Raw genomic sequence first — 18,691 nt, 5'->3', positions numbered from 1 at the left:
GATCGATTATTTACTCTACTGAGGTTATAAAATCAACTTGTAACAAAAACCTGTCAACCTGTCACAAAAGTGTCCGGCTGAACGGTCCAACATCTTTAATATTAAATTACATAAACACCAAAAAGCAGCATCAAATCTAAGAAGCTAAGACCTTAGCATATGTGCCATTTTTTGTTGGTAAACTGACTGAAATGATTAATACACATTGTTTTTTTCTGTAACTCAATTAATTGTTTCAAATCTATAAATAAGTGGTGCCTAAAAAAGAAGAGCATCTCAAATATCTCGATGCCATTTCCCAACTTCTTTGTAAATAAAGAAAAACGTTTATTCCTTGTCAGTGACATAAGAAAGCTGCTCACCTTTTCTCACTGAGTGCCCCATCTAACGGCTCCTCTGACTTCACTGATGGTTGTTCTTTTCCCTTTTACCGTTACATTAACAGATAGTTGCACCCATAGGTTCCATTATCCTCACAATGACTGAGATGGACATCAGGCATCACGGAAACACCATCGCTCAAGCCTTCCATTTATGGGCAAATCTGATCCCGATGGGAGATGTTCCTAAGTGTGCATTCTCAGTTTTTGTCTCTGTACCTTTCAGAAATGAGCTCCAGTAGCTAAAGTCATTACAGATCCTCGGAGCCTTTTAAAGGTCGGAGTGCATTAGCGCTGAAAATGGGGAAAGTCGTATTTTCCATTGCAGTGTAGCTCTCTGTGATTCAAATGTCCACATACTGCAAAATCAGCTCTTAATAAGACCACATATTGGATTAATTTCAGATGATTTATCTTACATAGATTTCACTTTTTGCAGCAGTGTCCACCCATGATTTGTTTGCAGGTTAAATCAGGTTCAAACCACTCTAATCACTGCACTTCCTCATGCATGTTGGACAGTGGAGAAATATAAACGAGAGTGGGCATTGTAATGAAAACTGCATCTAATCAGTGAGTGCTCTGCTCTGCACTATGTGGCTGACTGCCAAGGTTTACAGTGCAGTCCAGTATTAGTCTTTACTCAGACCATTGCAATCTCCAGTTATCATCAGATATCAGTTTACAGGAAAGGTCCTTTGTTTTCTTTTGATTAATCCTGCAGAGGTCGTTTTTGTTTGTTTCAGGCACAATATGTACCTTTCATTGTTTTATAATTTGGCTTCTTCCCCCAACACAGCAGACCTCTTCCCATCATTGTGTTCCCTGTTATCAATGCTCATACAGAAACACGAGAGGCACCGTGCAGAGCATCCACAAGAAGAAGAAGAAGCAGGCCGAGAGTAGTGACCCTCACCAGATGCAGCGAGGGATCTGCGGAGTGGACTGAGGGAGTGGCAGGAAAGGAAGGAAGGCTGGTGGGGAGGAGGAGAAGAGGATGAGGAGGGGTGTGAGCTGAGCGTACCAGTGTACGGCAGCAGCGGCTAGGGAATCAGGTTTCTCAGACCCAGCAGTAAGAGCAGAGAGAGAGGGGAGGGAAGAGGAGGCTGAGCCAGATTTCCTCTCAGACACTCCCAGTCTTTTAAGGCCCTGAGCTCAGCTAACAGTCCCTGGACTCTGCTTGAGTCTGGACGTCAGCATACAGGGCCAGAGTGTCATACACACCTTCCTAGACCTCATCTCGGGCCGGCCATCCAGCGTCCTACCACTCTGTATCTGAGGCCTTCCACCTCTGAAGGTCTGAATCATTATATCCCTGCTGAAATCTGTGCTGTTGGTAAGTTATTTCTTTTTCCTCTGAAGCAAAAATGTAAAATGTAGTTTTTTGGAGTGTTTGATTGGCTGCAGGCTTTGCTGTAGTGATGCTTTTATGTCTCATATTTGAGCCTCTGGTTCTAATTTACTGTGAACAAACCCTCCTCCCTGCAGAGGTTTGGAGTTATATGTGGATTCTATTGGATGGGAATGGCCCGCTCACTTTGTTTGTTGAATTCTTCACATAACTGTATACAGGAAAAAAGCAATCATGGGTAAAAATCAGAACATTGTACATGGGATATTACAAATTCCTATGATGGATAAAGAGAGTTTAAACGACAGAAGGAAACATAGAAAGAAGTTTGCCTTTGATCCTCATGACTGAGCTGTTTATTCCCCATTAGTCATGTCTTTGTTTGTGTCTGTGTCTGTACTTGTGGTCAGTGAACTCCCTGAAGAAGTTGCCTTGTGTGACTCATCTCCCCATGAGCAGAGCGCCAATCCAAAACATTTGAGCATGGCCCTAAAAATACAAACAACACAATGTGACCTTATTGCAGCTCTAAAGTATGAAGGAGGGCGTGTTGGACCTTCAACAGCAGAATGTGACAAACTCGGATGGAAAATAGAAATGTCTTTGACGTGGCTCTGCAGTGAAGGCACGCTGGTTTACAGAGTTTACCGCTCCTCAGTGGAAAAATAAGGCTCTCTCTTTCATGGTCAGTGTGTTTTCAGTATGAAGCAACTGTGAATGCATTCCTTGCGTCACGTCAGTCATACTGTGGTTTGTAATTTCTCATAAACTCAGCAGGGAGGGGGAGGCTGGCACGAGGGGTTGTGAAGCACATAGAACCCAAGATCAGATCTTGTTGTTTCAGGAGACAATGACAGGAAGTGATAGCTGTCAGGCAAAGATATACCGAGCCTAGAAATCCTTTCCTTTGTGGAAGTGGTTGATTCATGTTTGTCAGTGAACAGCAGAGATAGCAGAAGTCTATTACTTTTCAAAGATAAGCAGAAAGTCTGCAGTAAATTTGTCTACTCTGATTGTGTCTCTGCTTTGGGGGGGACACGTTTTGGAGCAAATAATGTTTGTTCTGTGTGTGCTGAAAAAATAAAACCCTGGTCTCTGCACACAGCCGTAACTCTATAAATGTGCAACAAATATAGTGGCTCAAACAGAACCACACAACTCTATTCCAGCCAATTAGCGCCAGGCAGGGCTGCACAGTGGTGCAGTGGTTAGTGCTGTTGCCTCACAGCTAGAAGGTTCCTGGTTTGAATCCCGGTTCAGTCGAAGTGGGCCTTTCTGTGTGGAGTTTGCATGTTCGGCCTGTGCATGCGTGGGTTCTCTCCAGGTACTCCGGCTTCCTCCCACAGTCCAACGACATGCTCGTTAGGTTCATGGTGACTCTAAATTACTCATAAGTGTGAGCGGGAAACGTTGTCTGTCTCTCTGTGTCAGCTCTGTGATTGACTGGCGATCAGTCCAAGGTTTACCCCGCCTCTAGGCTCCAGGCCCCCCAGCGCTTGTGCACTTCACTCCAACCGCTGCCTTTGCTGGGGTCTCTCTCTCTCTTGCATGTCTTTACCCATGAAGAAAGATGTAATACCTTGATAGTGAAAAAAAAAATTCCCTTATTAAAGGTCCAGTGTGCCAATTTTCAACCTCAGTCCTTTCATGCTATTATGGGGAGCTAATGCCATTATGGTAGAAAAAAAATGCAATTTTGCTCTGTGTCTTTGGAGGACGCTATCTGCTTCTCCAATGGGGCCTGGAAAACCACTAGATGACGTGTTTTACGTAGTCTGGTGGAGGCCAGGGAGCTTGCTAAACTACACTTCCTTATTCTAGGATGCCCGCCTCCGATGTCATGTGTCTTTCAAAGCCGCCAGGTTTGAAATGTAGCCAGCAGACCTGAAGAATTTTTAGACGATCCACCGGTATATTCTCGTCGTATCACAGATTCTGTACCGCTCTGAGCCGTTGCCTGCAGCGAAACAGTAGTATTTCACTCCAGCGTCTCTCACTGGGCCGTTGCTTTCAAAGGGAGGGGTGCAATGCACGCTGGGTGTTCTAGGAATGTAGAATGGGCAAAACCACGAGCTGTTTGTACAACTTTCTCCACAGCTATGGCGCCAATTTCACATATTATTGCTTCTATCGATTACAGAGAACAGCAGCTTTGACTGACAGAGGCTTTTTCCAGGGGAGTATTGCTCCTTTAAGGCCAACCCACCCTCAGGCAGCAGATGCATATTTGTAGGATATCGACTGAAAAATATATATATGTTACTCTTGTGTTTAATACATAACAGAAGCAGTTTTCATTTCATAACAATCCCAGTTTACAAATTATAATCTTCTGAAAAAGAATCTTTTCATTCCCTCCTGTTTTCTATTTGATCAGGCTGAGGCGAGCACAGACTGCTGAGTGAGGGATGTTTCTCAGTCAGCAAATAGAGTGCAGGAGTTGCCATGCACAAGCCTCTCAGACTGGCTGCAGATAATGAAAGAGTAAAGATGGATGGTGTGAGGAACGCTGACTCATGTTGAAGAAAACCTTGAAAGTTACAGCCTATGTTAAACGACATCCTTGCAGAGGGATTTATCTGAACTTCCTACCAACTGATTCTCAATATGTGAGGCAGTATGGGTGCTTTTAAAGGTGCTAAACATTTTACATCACAGCTGGGAAGTGAGCTAGATAGTAATGTCTTTCTTTTACAGTGCCCTATATGCTAACTCACTGAAGCTGCTGTTGCAATGAATCTGCTCAGTGCCCAGCAAGAGAACATTTACGTAACTGTCATTCTGACGATGGTGTTACTGACAATGTGCTCAGCAAACCTCTGTGGACAATTAAAGGTTAATATTGAGCTGTAAGTGTTTGTTTTCAGGTAGTTTATACATTAGTTAAAAAGAAAAGAGTTTTTAAAAAATGTATGTTTTCTGGCAAAGGGGAAAAACATCTGGAGCAATTTACTGACATCTGCTTCTTTTGGCAGGATGTTGGCATGATTCAAGGATAGAAATGGATTCTGAAGGTTCACGTGAGTAAATATATTATATTCACACATATTTTTTTCAGTTTCAAGGTTACTAAAAGAAGGTGATTTCTGTTTAAGTCGATATATCATAATCATAAAGGGGTCAGGGAGATATGACATGATCATGACCTTTGACTGCACAGGTATCCAAGATGACCCTGATATCAAGGTGATGATGGCCGGGTCGACTCTGCGAAAGGTGAAGTCCCGTTCGTGGAAGAAGCAGCGACATTTCCGCCTCCTGGAGGACGGCCTGACGATCTGGTACAAGTCCAGATGGGCAGGGAGAGGACACTCCACCTGTGAGTACTCAAGCATGTGCACATGTTCGCATGCCTGACGACACAGACAAGCAGATTGTTGTTTATTTTCTAGAGTAGAATCTCTCTGAATATATAAACCCCAATGTTCTGTATATTAAGTTGAATTTTTCTTTACTTAGGGTCCACCCCAACCATATTTTAAAGCTGCTGTGAGGAACTTTCAGTTTGTGTTGATTTTGGCGCCACCTTTGGACAAAGTCGAAATTCTTATCTCTTTGCTGATTTTGTCCTGTACATGCTTAAAGGTCCTGTGAGGAGTTTTTTGGTAGTTATGAAACAGACTGAAATTAATACAGATTAATACTGCAAGTAAGACCAATAGGTGGTAGATGTCAGACGAGGAGAGCATGTGGGCGAAAACGTCTTTGTTTACATTTTTCACGGCAAAGATAAGTGATATTTTAAATCATAAAAGAAAGCAGGAGGAGATTTTATACCAGAAAAAAATGAATTACACATGTACAGGACTAGATCAGAAAAGAGATAGGTACGTCTTTGTCCACAGGGAGCGCTAAAATCGACAAACTGAAAATTCCTCACAAAAAACTTTTGGTGTTTTTTAATGAAAAATCTCATCCTGCTTTCTTTAAGTGTCATATGTATCGCTCACACGCACATTTTAAATTTTTGCCCTGGAAAATGTAAACAACGGCACTGTGCAGTTAATCACTTCGTCTGACACCTACCCCCCACCAGAGGTTTCAGGCATTAAAAATAAGGATATAGAAATAATCAATCATATTGCTGTTAGTCTGGTTTGCTTTTGTAGGTCATAGAAAGTCATCAGAATTAATTTCAGTCTGTTTCATAATCAGTGAAAAACTCCTCACAGGAACTTTAACCTCAGTCTAAAACTTAAAATAAGCATTAAATTAGTGAGGCTAAGTACTGTTTAAAGGAATAGTTTTAAGCTTTGGCAAATCAGCCTATGTACTTCTGTGTGCTAATGCTAACTGTGCTAAGTCTGTAAAACAAAAATGATGCAACAGCTAGTTGTAGGTTTGCTTTGCTTTGCATAAAGACTGGGTAAAACAGCTGGCCTGACTTTGTCCATAGGCAAAAAAGAGCATTTAAAAATCACTAGATATTTCCAAATATCAAATTTGTGTAATCCGTAAAAAAAGTGTACATATTATTATATAAAAGGCTTGTTGTTGTTGTTTTGAGCTGTTTTGACACGCCAGACTTGTCCGGCACATTACCCCCTGTAAGACAGAATGTAGTTGTTTTTGTGAATCCAATTTTATGCTGAATGAACAAAAAACTTAACACTGTGTTAAAGAGTAAGCAAGTTTATGCAAATGTATGTATATCGAATGGTACGTATTTCTAAATAAAGCTGAGTCTGCTTCAAAGTTATTAGCATGAAAAAATCCTGGAGTCAGATAGTTCTTTGTTTTCTAGATAAATAATGGAGCTGTCATGTATCTAAGGGGTCAATAGGGACCCAACTAAAATGTTTGCCCTAAGTGACCCTAACAGTTTCATCTGGCTGTAGTGTAGTTAAATATTAAAGAGGTCTTAAAGGTCCAAAACAATAGTGGTTTGTGACCCAGCCGTTCTAAAAATGTCATGAAGTGAATGAAATCTGACTATAAACCAACAATAATTAATAAATCAACCATGTATTTGTTCTAAGATATTTGTATGCACTTGTGAGAGTAACTAAATGAAAACCAAATTAACAAATGCAAAGCTGAACTATTGATTTAATTCATTCTCTGATCCTGTTTCAGTCTCAATAACCGAGGTGGAGGCCGTGCGTGAGGGCCACCAGTCGGAGGTCCTGCTGAGCATCGCTGAGGAGTACCCCGCTGACCTCTGCTTCACCTTTGTGTTTCACGGTCGCCAAGGCAACCTGGACCTGGTGGCTGATTCTGCAGAGGAGGCCCGGGCCTGGATCCAGGGAGTGCGCAAGCTGATTCACAAGGCTGAAACCATGGATGAGAAGGAGAGGCTCGACCAGTATCCTTTACTGTTTAGGGTCACTGTGTGAAAAACCTGAAGAAAGCTCTAAGTAGTCTTACAAAAATATAAAGTGATTATACACATAAATTACTGTAAAACTCAGTGAAAATACTTACAATACTGAGCAGGCGTTTTCCTCAGCTTCCTCTCAGGTGGGTGTGGGACTGGTTTCTTAAAGCTGACAAAAACAAAGATGGCAAGATGGATTTCAAAGAGGTGCGGAAACTGCTGAAGATGATGAACGTGGACATGAATGAGGACCACGCTCTGCACCTCTTCACGGTGAGGGCGGATGGATAAGACCAGTTTTTCTTATCTTCATTTTTTGGGGGCTTTTTAAATATCTTTTAAACAGTAAAATAAATGGAAAAGTAAAGCTCTCCCTGTATTTCCACAGATGGCCGACAAGTCCGAGAGTGGCTCTTTGGAGATCGAGCAGTTTGTCCTCTTCTATAAGATGCTGACTCAGAGGGACGAAGTGTGGAAGGTTTTCCAGGACTACTCTGGAGATGGAGAGAAGTTAATGCTGGAGGAGCTGGAGAACTTCCTGAGGCTGGAGCAGCAGGAGGGAGAGCTGAGTTCCCAGCATGCCCAGGAACTGATTGACCGCTACGAACCCTCTGAATCAGGTATATAGAGCTGTGACTGACAACAGTGCATAGTCATGTATTTCCTCGTTTCTCAGAGGAGTTGCCCCTCTGTGATTGATGTAGTAATAGGAGTGGACAAAAGTTATTCTCATGTAAAATATCTATGGTATATACCTCATACATCAGTATATAAACACTATACATTTAATGCAGATTAGATAACGTAAATAGCATTGTATAAGGGTAGCTAATGGCCACATTTTATTGAATATATTTTGGTTCTGCAGTGCTTAAGCAGATGTGTTTTTTTAGTATTTTGTAGATTTTAAAGGGGTACTATGCAAATTTCAAGGTTCATATTTCACTCTGACATACCTGTGGAGTACTTAGCATAATTTACAGTTAAAAAAACAAAATTTCTCACACTGGCGCTCTGTGCAGGCCCTTATACAGCCTCTGCCTGAAACAACTCAGTCAGCTCTGTCCCTTTAAGAAACCCTGTCGCTACAAGCCCACTTTCTTCTGATTGGCCAGCTCTCCGAAGCCTGCTGAGGCTGCACTTTGGGAAGTCACAAAGTGCAAAAAAACTGTGTAAAACTGGCGTTCACAGCAGCATGCAGACTGAGCTGAGACGCCTGGGGATTACTCCAACATACTTTTACCTACAGATTTGAAACTTAGCCCATGTTTAGTCTGGACATCCAACATAGTAACATCATATATATATGTCTTCCCTGTATACCCCTTCTTTAAGGTTCAACATTACATTATTATGTGAGGTGTGTTTGGGTTTTTAAGGTAGTATGCATTTACTACTGATTAAACATTGTTAGGTAAGATTTTGGCTAGACTTCAGGCTACATTGCAAATAAAAAATCCAATGAAATAGAGGACAATCAAGAGTCTACAGACTCTCAAACTTAAGCTCAATACTAATGCCAGTAGGCTAAAAGTAACAATGCTAATACACTGATGTTTAACTGGTAACATTTACCAGTTTCACAATTACAGATTAGCATTTAGCCACATTTGCTAATTAGCACTAATCACTTTCTATCATAACTGAAGCTGATAGAATCTTAGTTTTGCTCAGGGGACTAACAAGGGATTAGAAGGTAGCTTGAGGGCACTTGAAAATCCATAGGCAAAACCAGTGATTTCAATGTCATGGTTATACTAGAGGAAAAGTCAGGGGATTACCAAAGTCTTTATGATTTATTCTCCGGGGATCATGAACGTCTTCACAAAGTTTCTTAGTAATCCATGCAAAAACTGTTGAGATATTAGACAAAAGTAGTGGACTGACCAACAAACCAATTAATTAACAGACTTTCATTGCCGTCCCTGGAGCCACACTGCTAGCACGGCCTTGAAACCTGATCTGATTGAACACTTGCAATTTAATGTGTGGTTTTCTTTATTTGTAGTCTACTCATCTTCTTAAACTCCAGCAGCACAGCAAAGACCTTTTATTTAAAGTCACAGTCTACCGTTTGACATATTTGGACTGCGCTCTTGTGCAAACACCATCTGTTTCATACCTTCTGTGCAGCGAAGAAGCAAGGCGCCATGTCCTTCGATGGCTTCCAGATGTACCTGTGCTCACAGGAGGGCTCCATATTTAAGCCTGAGCTGCGGGTTCTTCACCAGGACATGAGCCAGCCGCTCAGCCACTACTTCATCTCCTCCTCACACAACACCTACCTCATGGAGGACCAGCTCAGAGGGCAGAGCAGCCTGGAGGCATACATCCAGTGAGGGCTGCTGCACACACCACATGCAAAACAATGAATATAAGTACCTGAATATTGATGACTTCAATTTATATTTGTGTTTGCATATAGGGCCCTGAAGAGAGGCTGCCGTTGTGTAGAGGTGGACTGCTGGGATGGCAGTGATGGGGAACCTATCGTGTATCATGGTCACACTTTGACGTCCAAGATTCTGTTTAGAGACGTTGTTTCAACATTAAAAGAATACGCCTTCAAGGTGAGCACTAGCATTATCTTCTTATAAAGGTTTTTTCACTGAAAATACACAGAAAACAGATTATACTAGTGGTCGGTTGGACAGGGACCGTGTGCCACCGACATCATTACGTTACATTTCAACAATTTTGCAGCATCAGCCTTGAGATTTCTTTTTTCCCCTCAGAACTCATCTGTTTTTTTAGTCCTTTATTATCCGTTTCAATTGTATTTTCAATCGAAGCAAATGTGTTTTTGATACAAAGCAAACCAGCCATTTAGAGCAGTTATAAATTCCCCTTCTGTGACTGTGTGCCCAGAAAAGTGTGAAACCCAGATGGAGCAGTTGGTAACCTTCCCTGCCCCTGGAATGAAATGTACCCTCGCTGACTCACATACATGGAAAACAACCAGGAACTTCTCATGTGTCTCCATGCCTCTATGTTAACATACTCAAACTTTCCTACTCAACTCTAGGAAGATGTGAAGATACTATTTTGGAGGATTGTGGAAAAGTTTGCTTTATGGAAACTAAATATAATTCTGTCCAAATACTTCAACTCTGACTTTTCTGGAGAAAATATATAATGATGTAGTATAATAAGTTTCTTCTCTCTCCTGGTTGATAGGTATCGGACTTCCCCGTCATCCTGTCCCTTGAGAATCACTGTGGTGTGGAGCAGCAGACAGTCATGGCGCAGCACCTCAGTCAAATCTTGGGCGACACATTACTGACCTCCCTGCTGGATGGACAGGAACCTGAACAGCTCCCTTCTCCACAGGTAAGAATCTGCTTGTGTGTTTTTTTGCACCTCATGGAGCCAGGCACACTGGGATGCATTTTTCCTTTTTGATTTTAAATGTTGGTTGTACAAAGGAACATAAATGGTCCAATTTTTTGATTTGTGGCAGTTTTATTTGACTGTTTCTTCTTTAAAATTGGCATATTCACAAGTTGCCTTGCAAGCAAATCAACAAAAAAAGGAAGCTGTACAAAAAATAGACAATCCAGGCACTTCAAATATGAAAATGTTACAGGTAAAGAAGGATATAAAAAAAAGCCTTAATTGTCGTGGCTTAATCATTTAAACAACAGGTCAATATGTTTTGACTGTTGTACGTTACTTCAGGGCTTTAATTAAAATAATTTATTTGTAATTTTCTGTCATTTCTCATAATTAAGAAAAGAAAAATGATTTCATAATTGTGAGGAGCTCAACAAATATCTGATTTTGAAGTTGTATCTGTAGTCATCGACCTTTTCTTTGTATGTTCAGCCATAGTAGATTACTGTTTACTCTCAACACTTGCAGAGAGCGGAAAAGCAGCCGCTTAGCTCCGCCTACCCTCTCTGGCAGACCAACCACTGCTGGCTGATGGAAAATGTGTCACTAACTGGGCACCGCTTGTGATTTTTTTCCGTGAAAGTTGCACTAGACACCGTTCGAATGCCATACTACATACTATATAATACGTACTATATAATACGTACTATATACTGCACACTGCGTTCGGTGGTAGTATGTAGTTTGGAGGAGCTTTTCAAATTCATTTCGCAGAATGCTATGGCAGGCGGAAGTAAACAATAACTGCCGCTTCTTTAGCTGCAGCGCCCCCTTCTGCTGGAATGCTGCCGCTGTCCGTCATTTCAACTGCCGCTGTGACGTTCCAGTGCTTTGCATTGTGGGATACAGTAGACGAGGTGGACTCGTCCGATGCATACTGGAGATTTTCTCCGAATCAGTATGACATCCGGGTATTTTCTGCATACTGCACATTTTGCTTTTGTCAATCAGTACGTACTGCTAGTATAGCATGGCATTTCGAACACAGCAAGTGTCTGTAATTCTGCAAATGCAAAGGCTTTCATCAGTGGGCCATAGGCTCAATCACCATTGTGTTACCTCATTCGGTGGGAGATAGTGACTTAACAGACATTAATTTAAATGACAATCTTCTAGATTATTATTTTAGATAATGTTGGTGATTAATGTTAGCTGTTTTTAGCCCTTAGCTTCTTCACAATTACATAGTGAAATGTTTAAAGACAATTGTGCAAAAGAAACAGCACAATAGTGGCCACATAAATTGTCAAAACATATTTTTCTGCAACAATATTTCAGTCAGTATGGACTTTGCGCCAGAGTAGCTAAGATGAACCTCATGTCACTGTGGTGCAACAAAAATCTGACACAGCTTTAGTATCAAACTAACCAGCTTCATTTTATCATTTAGTGTAGACTTTGTGCCCTAATTTAAAAGAAAATGCTTGGTAGAACTTGAGCACCGGGCTGTAGCATGGGAGATTTATCTTGTCTGTGAGCATGATAGCATACTGACGTTAGCATTTAGCTCAAGCACCTCTTAGCCTAGACAGAACCACACAGAGTTAATAGCAAGGCTGTCTTGTTTCAAACTGAAATACATTATTATAGTATGGTTTATACATTCTGTTGTTTGGAAGTAAAAAAGCTTTACTAACAGATAAATTATTAAAGACAAAGTTACATTTTGTCTCATATTAATGTAACCTAGCACTGACAATCTGCCTTGAGTTAGCGATGAACTTGAGGGAATGAAATGTCTGCAGACCATACCGTGCCCAGTCAGGAGGAAACTCAGGTATCATTAACAATTCAAAGATATTTTAAAGTTTAATGGTTTATGTTAGCCTCGTTATCATCTTCCACTAAACCTAAGAGCAATAGTATAACTTCCACACTCTTTCTCCATTAGAGCACTTAGGACAATCAATGCTAACTTGAAGTAATGGCAGATAAATGCTATGAGGTATTCCATTGAGGATGCCTATTAAACAGTGTTACATTGCTGCATTTAGTTAGGAGACAGCAAAGTGCAGGAAGATGGACTAATGAGTAGTCAGAAGACAACAAGTATTCAAAAATGGGATGTTTGAAAGTCCTATCGATTACTTCCAGTGTCTAGCTTGCATTTCAACCCTCAGTTAGAACTTGTAAACAAACTGCTCTCACTGCCAGTGTGTGTTGGTGTTCATTACAGGAACTTAAGGGGAAAATATTGCTGAAAGCCAAGAAGATTAGTGGTCCAGAAGGCAATATGGATGGAACCCTGACAGATGAAGTTAGCGATGATGAAGAGATGGCTAACAGCGATGCAGAGACTCTGTCTACAGAAGACCCACCTGCTGGGTCTGTGAACCACAATGCAAAGGTTGATTTTGCACAATGCTTCTTTTAGAAAATACGTTCTCCTTGCAGTGGAAGTGAGGAAAGACGTAAGACAGAAACATCAAAGGGACAGAGGGGAGAATGGAGTTAGATAGTACAGAGAGACAGGAAACTGGGCTGGGACTTAAAAGTCAGCGAGGCGAGACTGGAGTTAAAAGAGGGAGATAGTGGAATGAAACAGGAAACAGGACATTTAAAGAAAACAGATATGAGACAAAGAAGAGAGATAGTGGAATGAGAAAGAAAACAGAAACCACTGTGCTACAAAAACATTTTGTTTGTAATTTAGCATCGTATTTAAACGGGCTGCTTAACCAAGAACATATTATTGCTTAAGATGTGTTGACTTGTACGCTTTTCTTTGTAAGTGAATGACTAAGTGCAGCTACAGCAAGTCTCTGCTGGGAAGGGAGGGATTATTATTAAGCACTTGTGGCTGCAACAATTTCATTAGAGGGGATGAGGCGGGGAGAAGGAATTCTAATCATCTTATCCAGAATTCTAAGCTGCTTTAAACCTTCGATTAGGCAATTTCACTTATGGACAAAAGACAAAAAAGTATGCACAATAAAATGCAGTTTCCTAACTATTACATGAGTCTGTACATGCAATTGATACAGGATAAAGAAGTTTATATATTATGAAAGGTAAGCACGGAAAAGTGTAGATACTGTAAGGAATTAGCTTCTATCTAGTCCCATTTCTCTGATATTACATTCTTCCCTTTCCAGAAGTCCAAGTCCAAACTGTCCAGGGAGCTGTCAAACTTGGTGGTTTACTGCAAAAGTGTTCACTTTCATGGCTTTGAAGATTCTCGTTTACACGCTAAATGCTACGAGATGTCCTCATTCTCTGAATCCAAGGCCAAGAAGCTCGCTAAGGACGCAGGTACTACGGACATGAGAAAACTGTATCTAAGTGATAGATATATCATTTCTATGTTTGTGATACATAAATACATTGTCTTTCATCTCTTTAAACATCTCTACAGGGACGGATTTTGTGCAGCACAATTCGAGGCAGCTGAGCAGGATCTACCCCAGCGGCCTCAGGACGGACTCCTCCAACTACAACCCACAGGACATGTGGAACGTAGGCTGTCAGATAGGTGAGAGGGAGGTCGCCCTCTGCTGGTTAAAACAAACGTATCCTCCTAAATCACTGAAATCTTCTGTCTCCAGTCTTCTGATGTCCACAGAAAGGGCTGCAGTGCCCCCTAAAATTAGGCATAATGAAAACCAAGTTAGTTTGAAATGGTATACCATGTTTTTTTTTACTTTTACTGGGTTTAAAGGGCGTGGTACACTGTGTATCTATCTATGACATGGAAGCAGTTTTTGCTGTTAATCATCATCTGTGGCGTCTTCGACACATAGGCTAGTGTATATATATAATCATGTTGGTTTTGAAGTTTGATCTAAGTGTAAGTTTAGAAAAATCCAGGCCATTCAAACTAACAGGGACCATGAACTCGTGCAGCATTTAGTTTGACGTCATTATAGACTGACTTACTTCTATCTTCCCGACACAACACTTGGTTTGACTTGTGTTGTGCTGAAAACATGATGTGCACTGAATATTTCAGCCACATGTGGCTACCAGACAGATATAATTCTGCTTCTTCTAAACTAATTAATTAATGCCCCGTGTCACTTGAAGACCACTTCTAAGGATCCTGGGTAGGAATGTAGAGAGGATCAGGGCTGTATATTCAGCCATGTGGCCCAATTGGATTTGCCAAATGAAATTAGCAATTGTTTGCCTACAAATAGTTTCCGCTGCTAAATGAAAACTGTGTGTCTTTCCCATGCAGAGCAAGAAAGTATAAATAGAGGATCTGATGTGTTTTTAAATCTGCACAAGTTTTGAAAGCTCAACTTGTTACAGAATCTTTTCATCCTACACAGACGCACATACAGAAGTAAAATAAAGATAATCTTTGTGTCATCTTGCCTTTATTTAATAGTTTAAAGTAGACTCTGATAGTGAGATAAATTAATGAGCTTTTTTTTGGTGTGTGTGGCACTAATAAAAGAAATGAAACACAAGTTGCTTCACACAATACACCCTCTCCTCCTCAAATCTACACTCAAAGCATTGGATAATTGTATAAATAACTTAACAGGAAATGCTGTCATAAATTGTATCAATTTACAGTGAGGAAACACCAGAGATAGAATTAAAAGTAGATTAAAATTTGAACTTATATATCCACATATATAGTACTTCAAACAAAGTATAATGCAAATATTTACAGACAGATGAAAATATGAAATATAATTAAAAGAATAGTAAAAACATAGTACTATAAATAGCTCCAGATCAACTGGACGATGCCAAAACACAACGTAAAAACTAAACCAGGAACATTAAATGGTTTGCAGCTCATGTAACTATTCCAGACGGACGAAAAGTCTAGCGAGATGCAACATGGAGGAGTACATCTCTTTGTGCCATTCCTACCCCGTCCGACAGGGATGTTAGGGTTAAGGGTCAGACACAGAACATCGCCCCCGCAGCTGGAGGAGTCGGACAGCACAGATGCTTCCTGTCATATAGGCACAAAAGGATGCTGCCTGTTCTGGATGAAAGACGGTCTTCTGCTGGACTCACATGAACTCTGACAGCTGGATAGATAGCAGACTCTGGGAAATCATGTGGTACAGCTGACAGTTAATTGCATTACCTCCCTTCTCTTCCTCTTTCCCAAAGTGGCTCTGAACTTCCAGAAAGCCGGTCTGGAAATGGATCTGAATGATGGGCTGTTCCGGCAGAACGGCTGCTGCGGTTTCGTCCTCAAGCCCGACTTCATGAGAGACGCAAACACTCAGTTCAGTCCAGAGAAACCAGAGGAGCGGCAAGGCCACAAACCACTGCGCTTATCCATACAGGTTCAAAACTATAGCAAAGTTTAGTTTGTTTGTCTGCAATGGGAAGCACCGAATAACAATTAAAGTTCTTCTGCGCAAATAGATTACAGTGGTTTTTGTATCTAATATATGTGTTTGTGTGTCTGTCAGGTGATCAGTGGGCAGCAGCTGCCTAAGGTGAACCAGAAAGAGGGCTCTATTGTGGACCCCCTGGTCAGAGTGGAGATCTATGGTGTGCCACAGGACCAGGCTAAGGAGGAGACCAGTCACATCAACAATAATGGTGAGAGTGTGTTCAGGTTGTTTTATAGGGAAAGCTTTAGATTACAGCACTTAATGTTTAGCATAATTACTACAGAGGTGCGGTTGTATTCTATGCACAGTGTGCCAGTAAAGTATGTAACAATACAACGGGGAAAAAGATATGCAATAATGGGAAAGGTTGGAAACAATTCAATACTTTTTATTTAACTACTGTATAAACTACCTATTCTAATATAACAGGGTATATTATGTGCATAAACTGAGCAAGAGTCTGGATGTTTCTGGGGAGATGGAGTCGAGACTTCTGCATCTCTAATCTTATATTTTATTTCAAAATGACTGTATTATTAACAAACATGCAAACAACATTTCTTGACCCTCCTAAAAAGGGGGAATTATTTATGGTTGAATTAATTAACAAGCACTGACACACTTTATTATTCAGTAAAATTATAAAGCTACCAAAAAAATCATTGTTCATCCATAACCATAACGTGTTTATTAGTAGTAATAGTTAAAGGGTAACTACAATGTATGCAGGGTGTGATCATAAGCACTGTTAGCTATCTCTTAAGTGTCCAGATTAATGTCTAAATTACGTACATACACTATCATAATAGAAAACGTTCAAGTTATGTATTAACTCTTGTAAAATCCTGCATTGTTACCTACTTTTGGAGTGGCTGTGGCTCAGTGGTAGAGTCGGTCATCTGTCAATCGAAAGGTTGGGGGTTCGATCTGCTACAGTCAAATGTCAAAGTGTCCTTGGGCAAGACACTGAACCCCAAATTGCTCAAGAAGGCAGAGCCATCGGTGTGTGAATAGGATTAGTAATGATTGGAGATTGGCACTTCGGCCTTTGACATCAGTGTGTGAATGTGTGTGTGGGTGAATGTGACATGTAGTGTAAAAGTACTGTTTAAGTACAGTCCATTTTACTTCATAACTTGTTCCCTAGTACCTACATCTCTGTGTTGTATGTACTGTACTAGTACACAGTTAGTATAAAACATTATATGGTAACTCAAGAGTAATTATGCTGTAACTTGTGGGCTGTATTCTACCCTTTAATACAGATAATATGTGTATTATATTTAGACAGATGGTTTCCATGAGGGCTGGGATTTGTAAAAACAAAGTAAACAAGTGGGCACAAAAAATCCCATAAGGAAATGAAGAGGTCACATGTCAGTTTGTCTTCCTCACTCCTCTGCTGCCCTCTACCTGCAGGTTTTAACCCCGTGTGGAATGAAACTTTAAACTTTGTCATACACACCCCTGAGCTTGCACTGGTCCGCTTTGAGGTGGAGGACTACGATAAGGCCTCCAGGAACGACTTCATCGGACAGTTCACTCTACCGTTTACATGCATCCAACCAGGTGAGCAAAGTCTTTTTTTGGCTTTTTATGCCTTTATTGAAAGTTAGAGGACAGTGGAAAGGGCCGAGGATGGGAGTCAAGGCACGATTTTATCATTGACTTAATCCGGCGTCCCCTCACTGCTCTATTTATTTAACATGTACATGAAGAAGTTCAGTTCTTACTCAGTACATCTCTGTTTGAAATATTTTCTAACTCGTGCTTCTAAATGTCTTTCCTTTCCCAGGATACCGTCACATAAATCTGCTCTCTAAAGATGGAACAGCGATCCCTCCCTCCTCCCTCTTTGCCAACATCAGCATCACAGAGCTCACGTGAGGAAGTCAAATCTGAGGATATGAAGATCACAAGACCTGTCTGATGATGGATGAGAGTAGCATGCATTAATACTTTTATTGCAACAACATGAGAATATTTAAGATTTTTTACTTACTTAAAAAAGCAATCAGCAGAACAAAACAGTAAGAAACAGGGGTATTTCAACGGAGTTGGTGTAGTGCAATAAGAAGTAATCCACTTCAGGGGAAGAGGTCTGCTTGTTCATATTTTGGTTTTTATGTCAAATGTACGGAGGCCCTGAGGGGCAAGTGAGATCCATTTTTTAAGACAGATCTAAATAGTTTTCTCCTGTGTTTCAGACTTAAGATCAGGTGATTAAAGAGAGTTTTTGCCAGAATAATCTTGACAAGTTCCTTATTTTTCTTTCTGTGAAACAGGTGTGTAAAACTGTGTAGCCAACATTCATTTGTCAACAATCAAAACTAAGAGAAATGTGCCTTTTCCAGCATCTTTCATGGACCAAAAAACTGAAAGGAACTTAGAAAGCTTATGCAGGTAACACAGGAGAGAAAACACTACAAAAAATGGGAAACAAGAAATATTATATTATAATATTTTTCTCCAAAGTTGCTCATCAGGCCTCCGTAAAAATGTATGAAATCCTCTTAACTTTTTATAGAAATACTGCCCATGAGCTTTATGAATTAAGGAACATGAATGATGGCTGCATGTGTAGATGCCTCAATATACCAGTTTGCCTTTTATTGTGCTGTGTATCCTGAAGTAACAGCACCTAGTAAAGAACTTTTATGTTTATGGTCCAAAGTTTTAATAACAGTATGTGAAACAAATGCCAAATACCAGTATTATTAACACAGTATTATAAAGTACTACAGCTTTGCATCACGTTATTTAATCTACAGTTAAGTGCCTGCTTGAGTTATTTCTATTTACTAATGTACAAATTCCACATGGATGTGTATAATGTAAATGTATGTACATATGGGCCTGTAAATACCTGTAGTGCATTTTCTGAGTGGTTCATGACTATGGGAGTAAAATTCAGTCATTGACAAACATGTTTGACTCTTTC

General features: G+C 40.5%; 1 protein-coding gene across 1 annotated transcript; it reads left to right on the top strand.

Moving 5' to 3' along the window:
• Positions 1–1,674: 1,674 nt before the first annotated feature.
• On the top strand, positions 1,675–18,677 carry plcd4b (phospholipase C, delta 4b). Its single transcript, XM_069662714.1, has 16 exons — positions 1,675–1,716; positions 4,707–4,751; positions 4,892–5,050; positions 6,808–7,036; positions 7,192–7,321; positions 7,437–7,668; positions 9,182–9,383; positions 9,474–9,618; positions 10,226–10,378; positions 12,618–12,788; positions 13,537–13,693; positions 13,797–13,913; positions 15,518–15,696; positions 15,826–15,958; positions 17,170–17,319; positions 17,546–18,677. The coding sequence occupies exons 2-16, from the start codon at positions 4,733–4,735 to the stop codon at positions 17,635–17,637; spliced, it is 2,268 nt and encodes a 755-aa protein (XP_069518815.1). The 5' UTR covers positions 1,675–1,716; positions 4,707–4,732; the 3' UTR covers positions 17,638–18,677.
• Positions 18,678–18,691: the final 14 nt, after the last annotated feature.

The sequence above is a fragment of the Semicossyphus pulcher genome, unplaced genomic scaffold (assembly GCF_022749685.1).
Source record: "Semicossyphus pulcher isolate SPU_LCO1_2020_fin unplaced genomic scaffold, fSemPul1.0.p SCAF_15, whole genome shotgun sequence".
NCBI classification, from domain to species: domain Eukaryota; kingdom Metazoa; phylum Chordata; class Actinopteri; order Labriformes; family Labridae; genus Semicossyphus; species Semicossyphus pulcher.
This window is presented reverse-complemented; position numbering and strand designations above follow the sequence as displayed.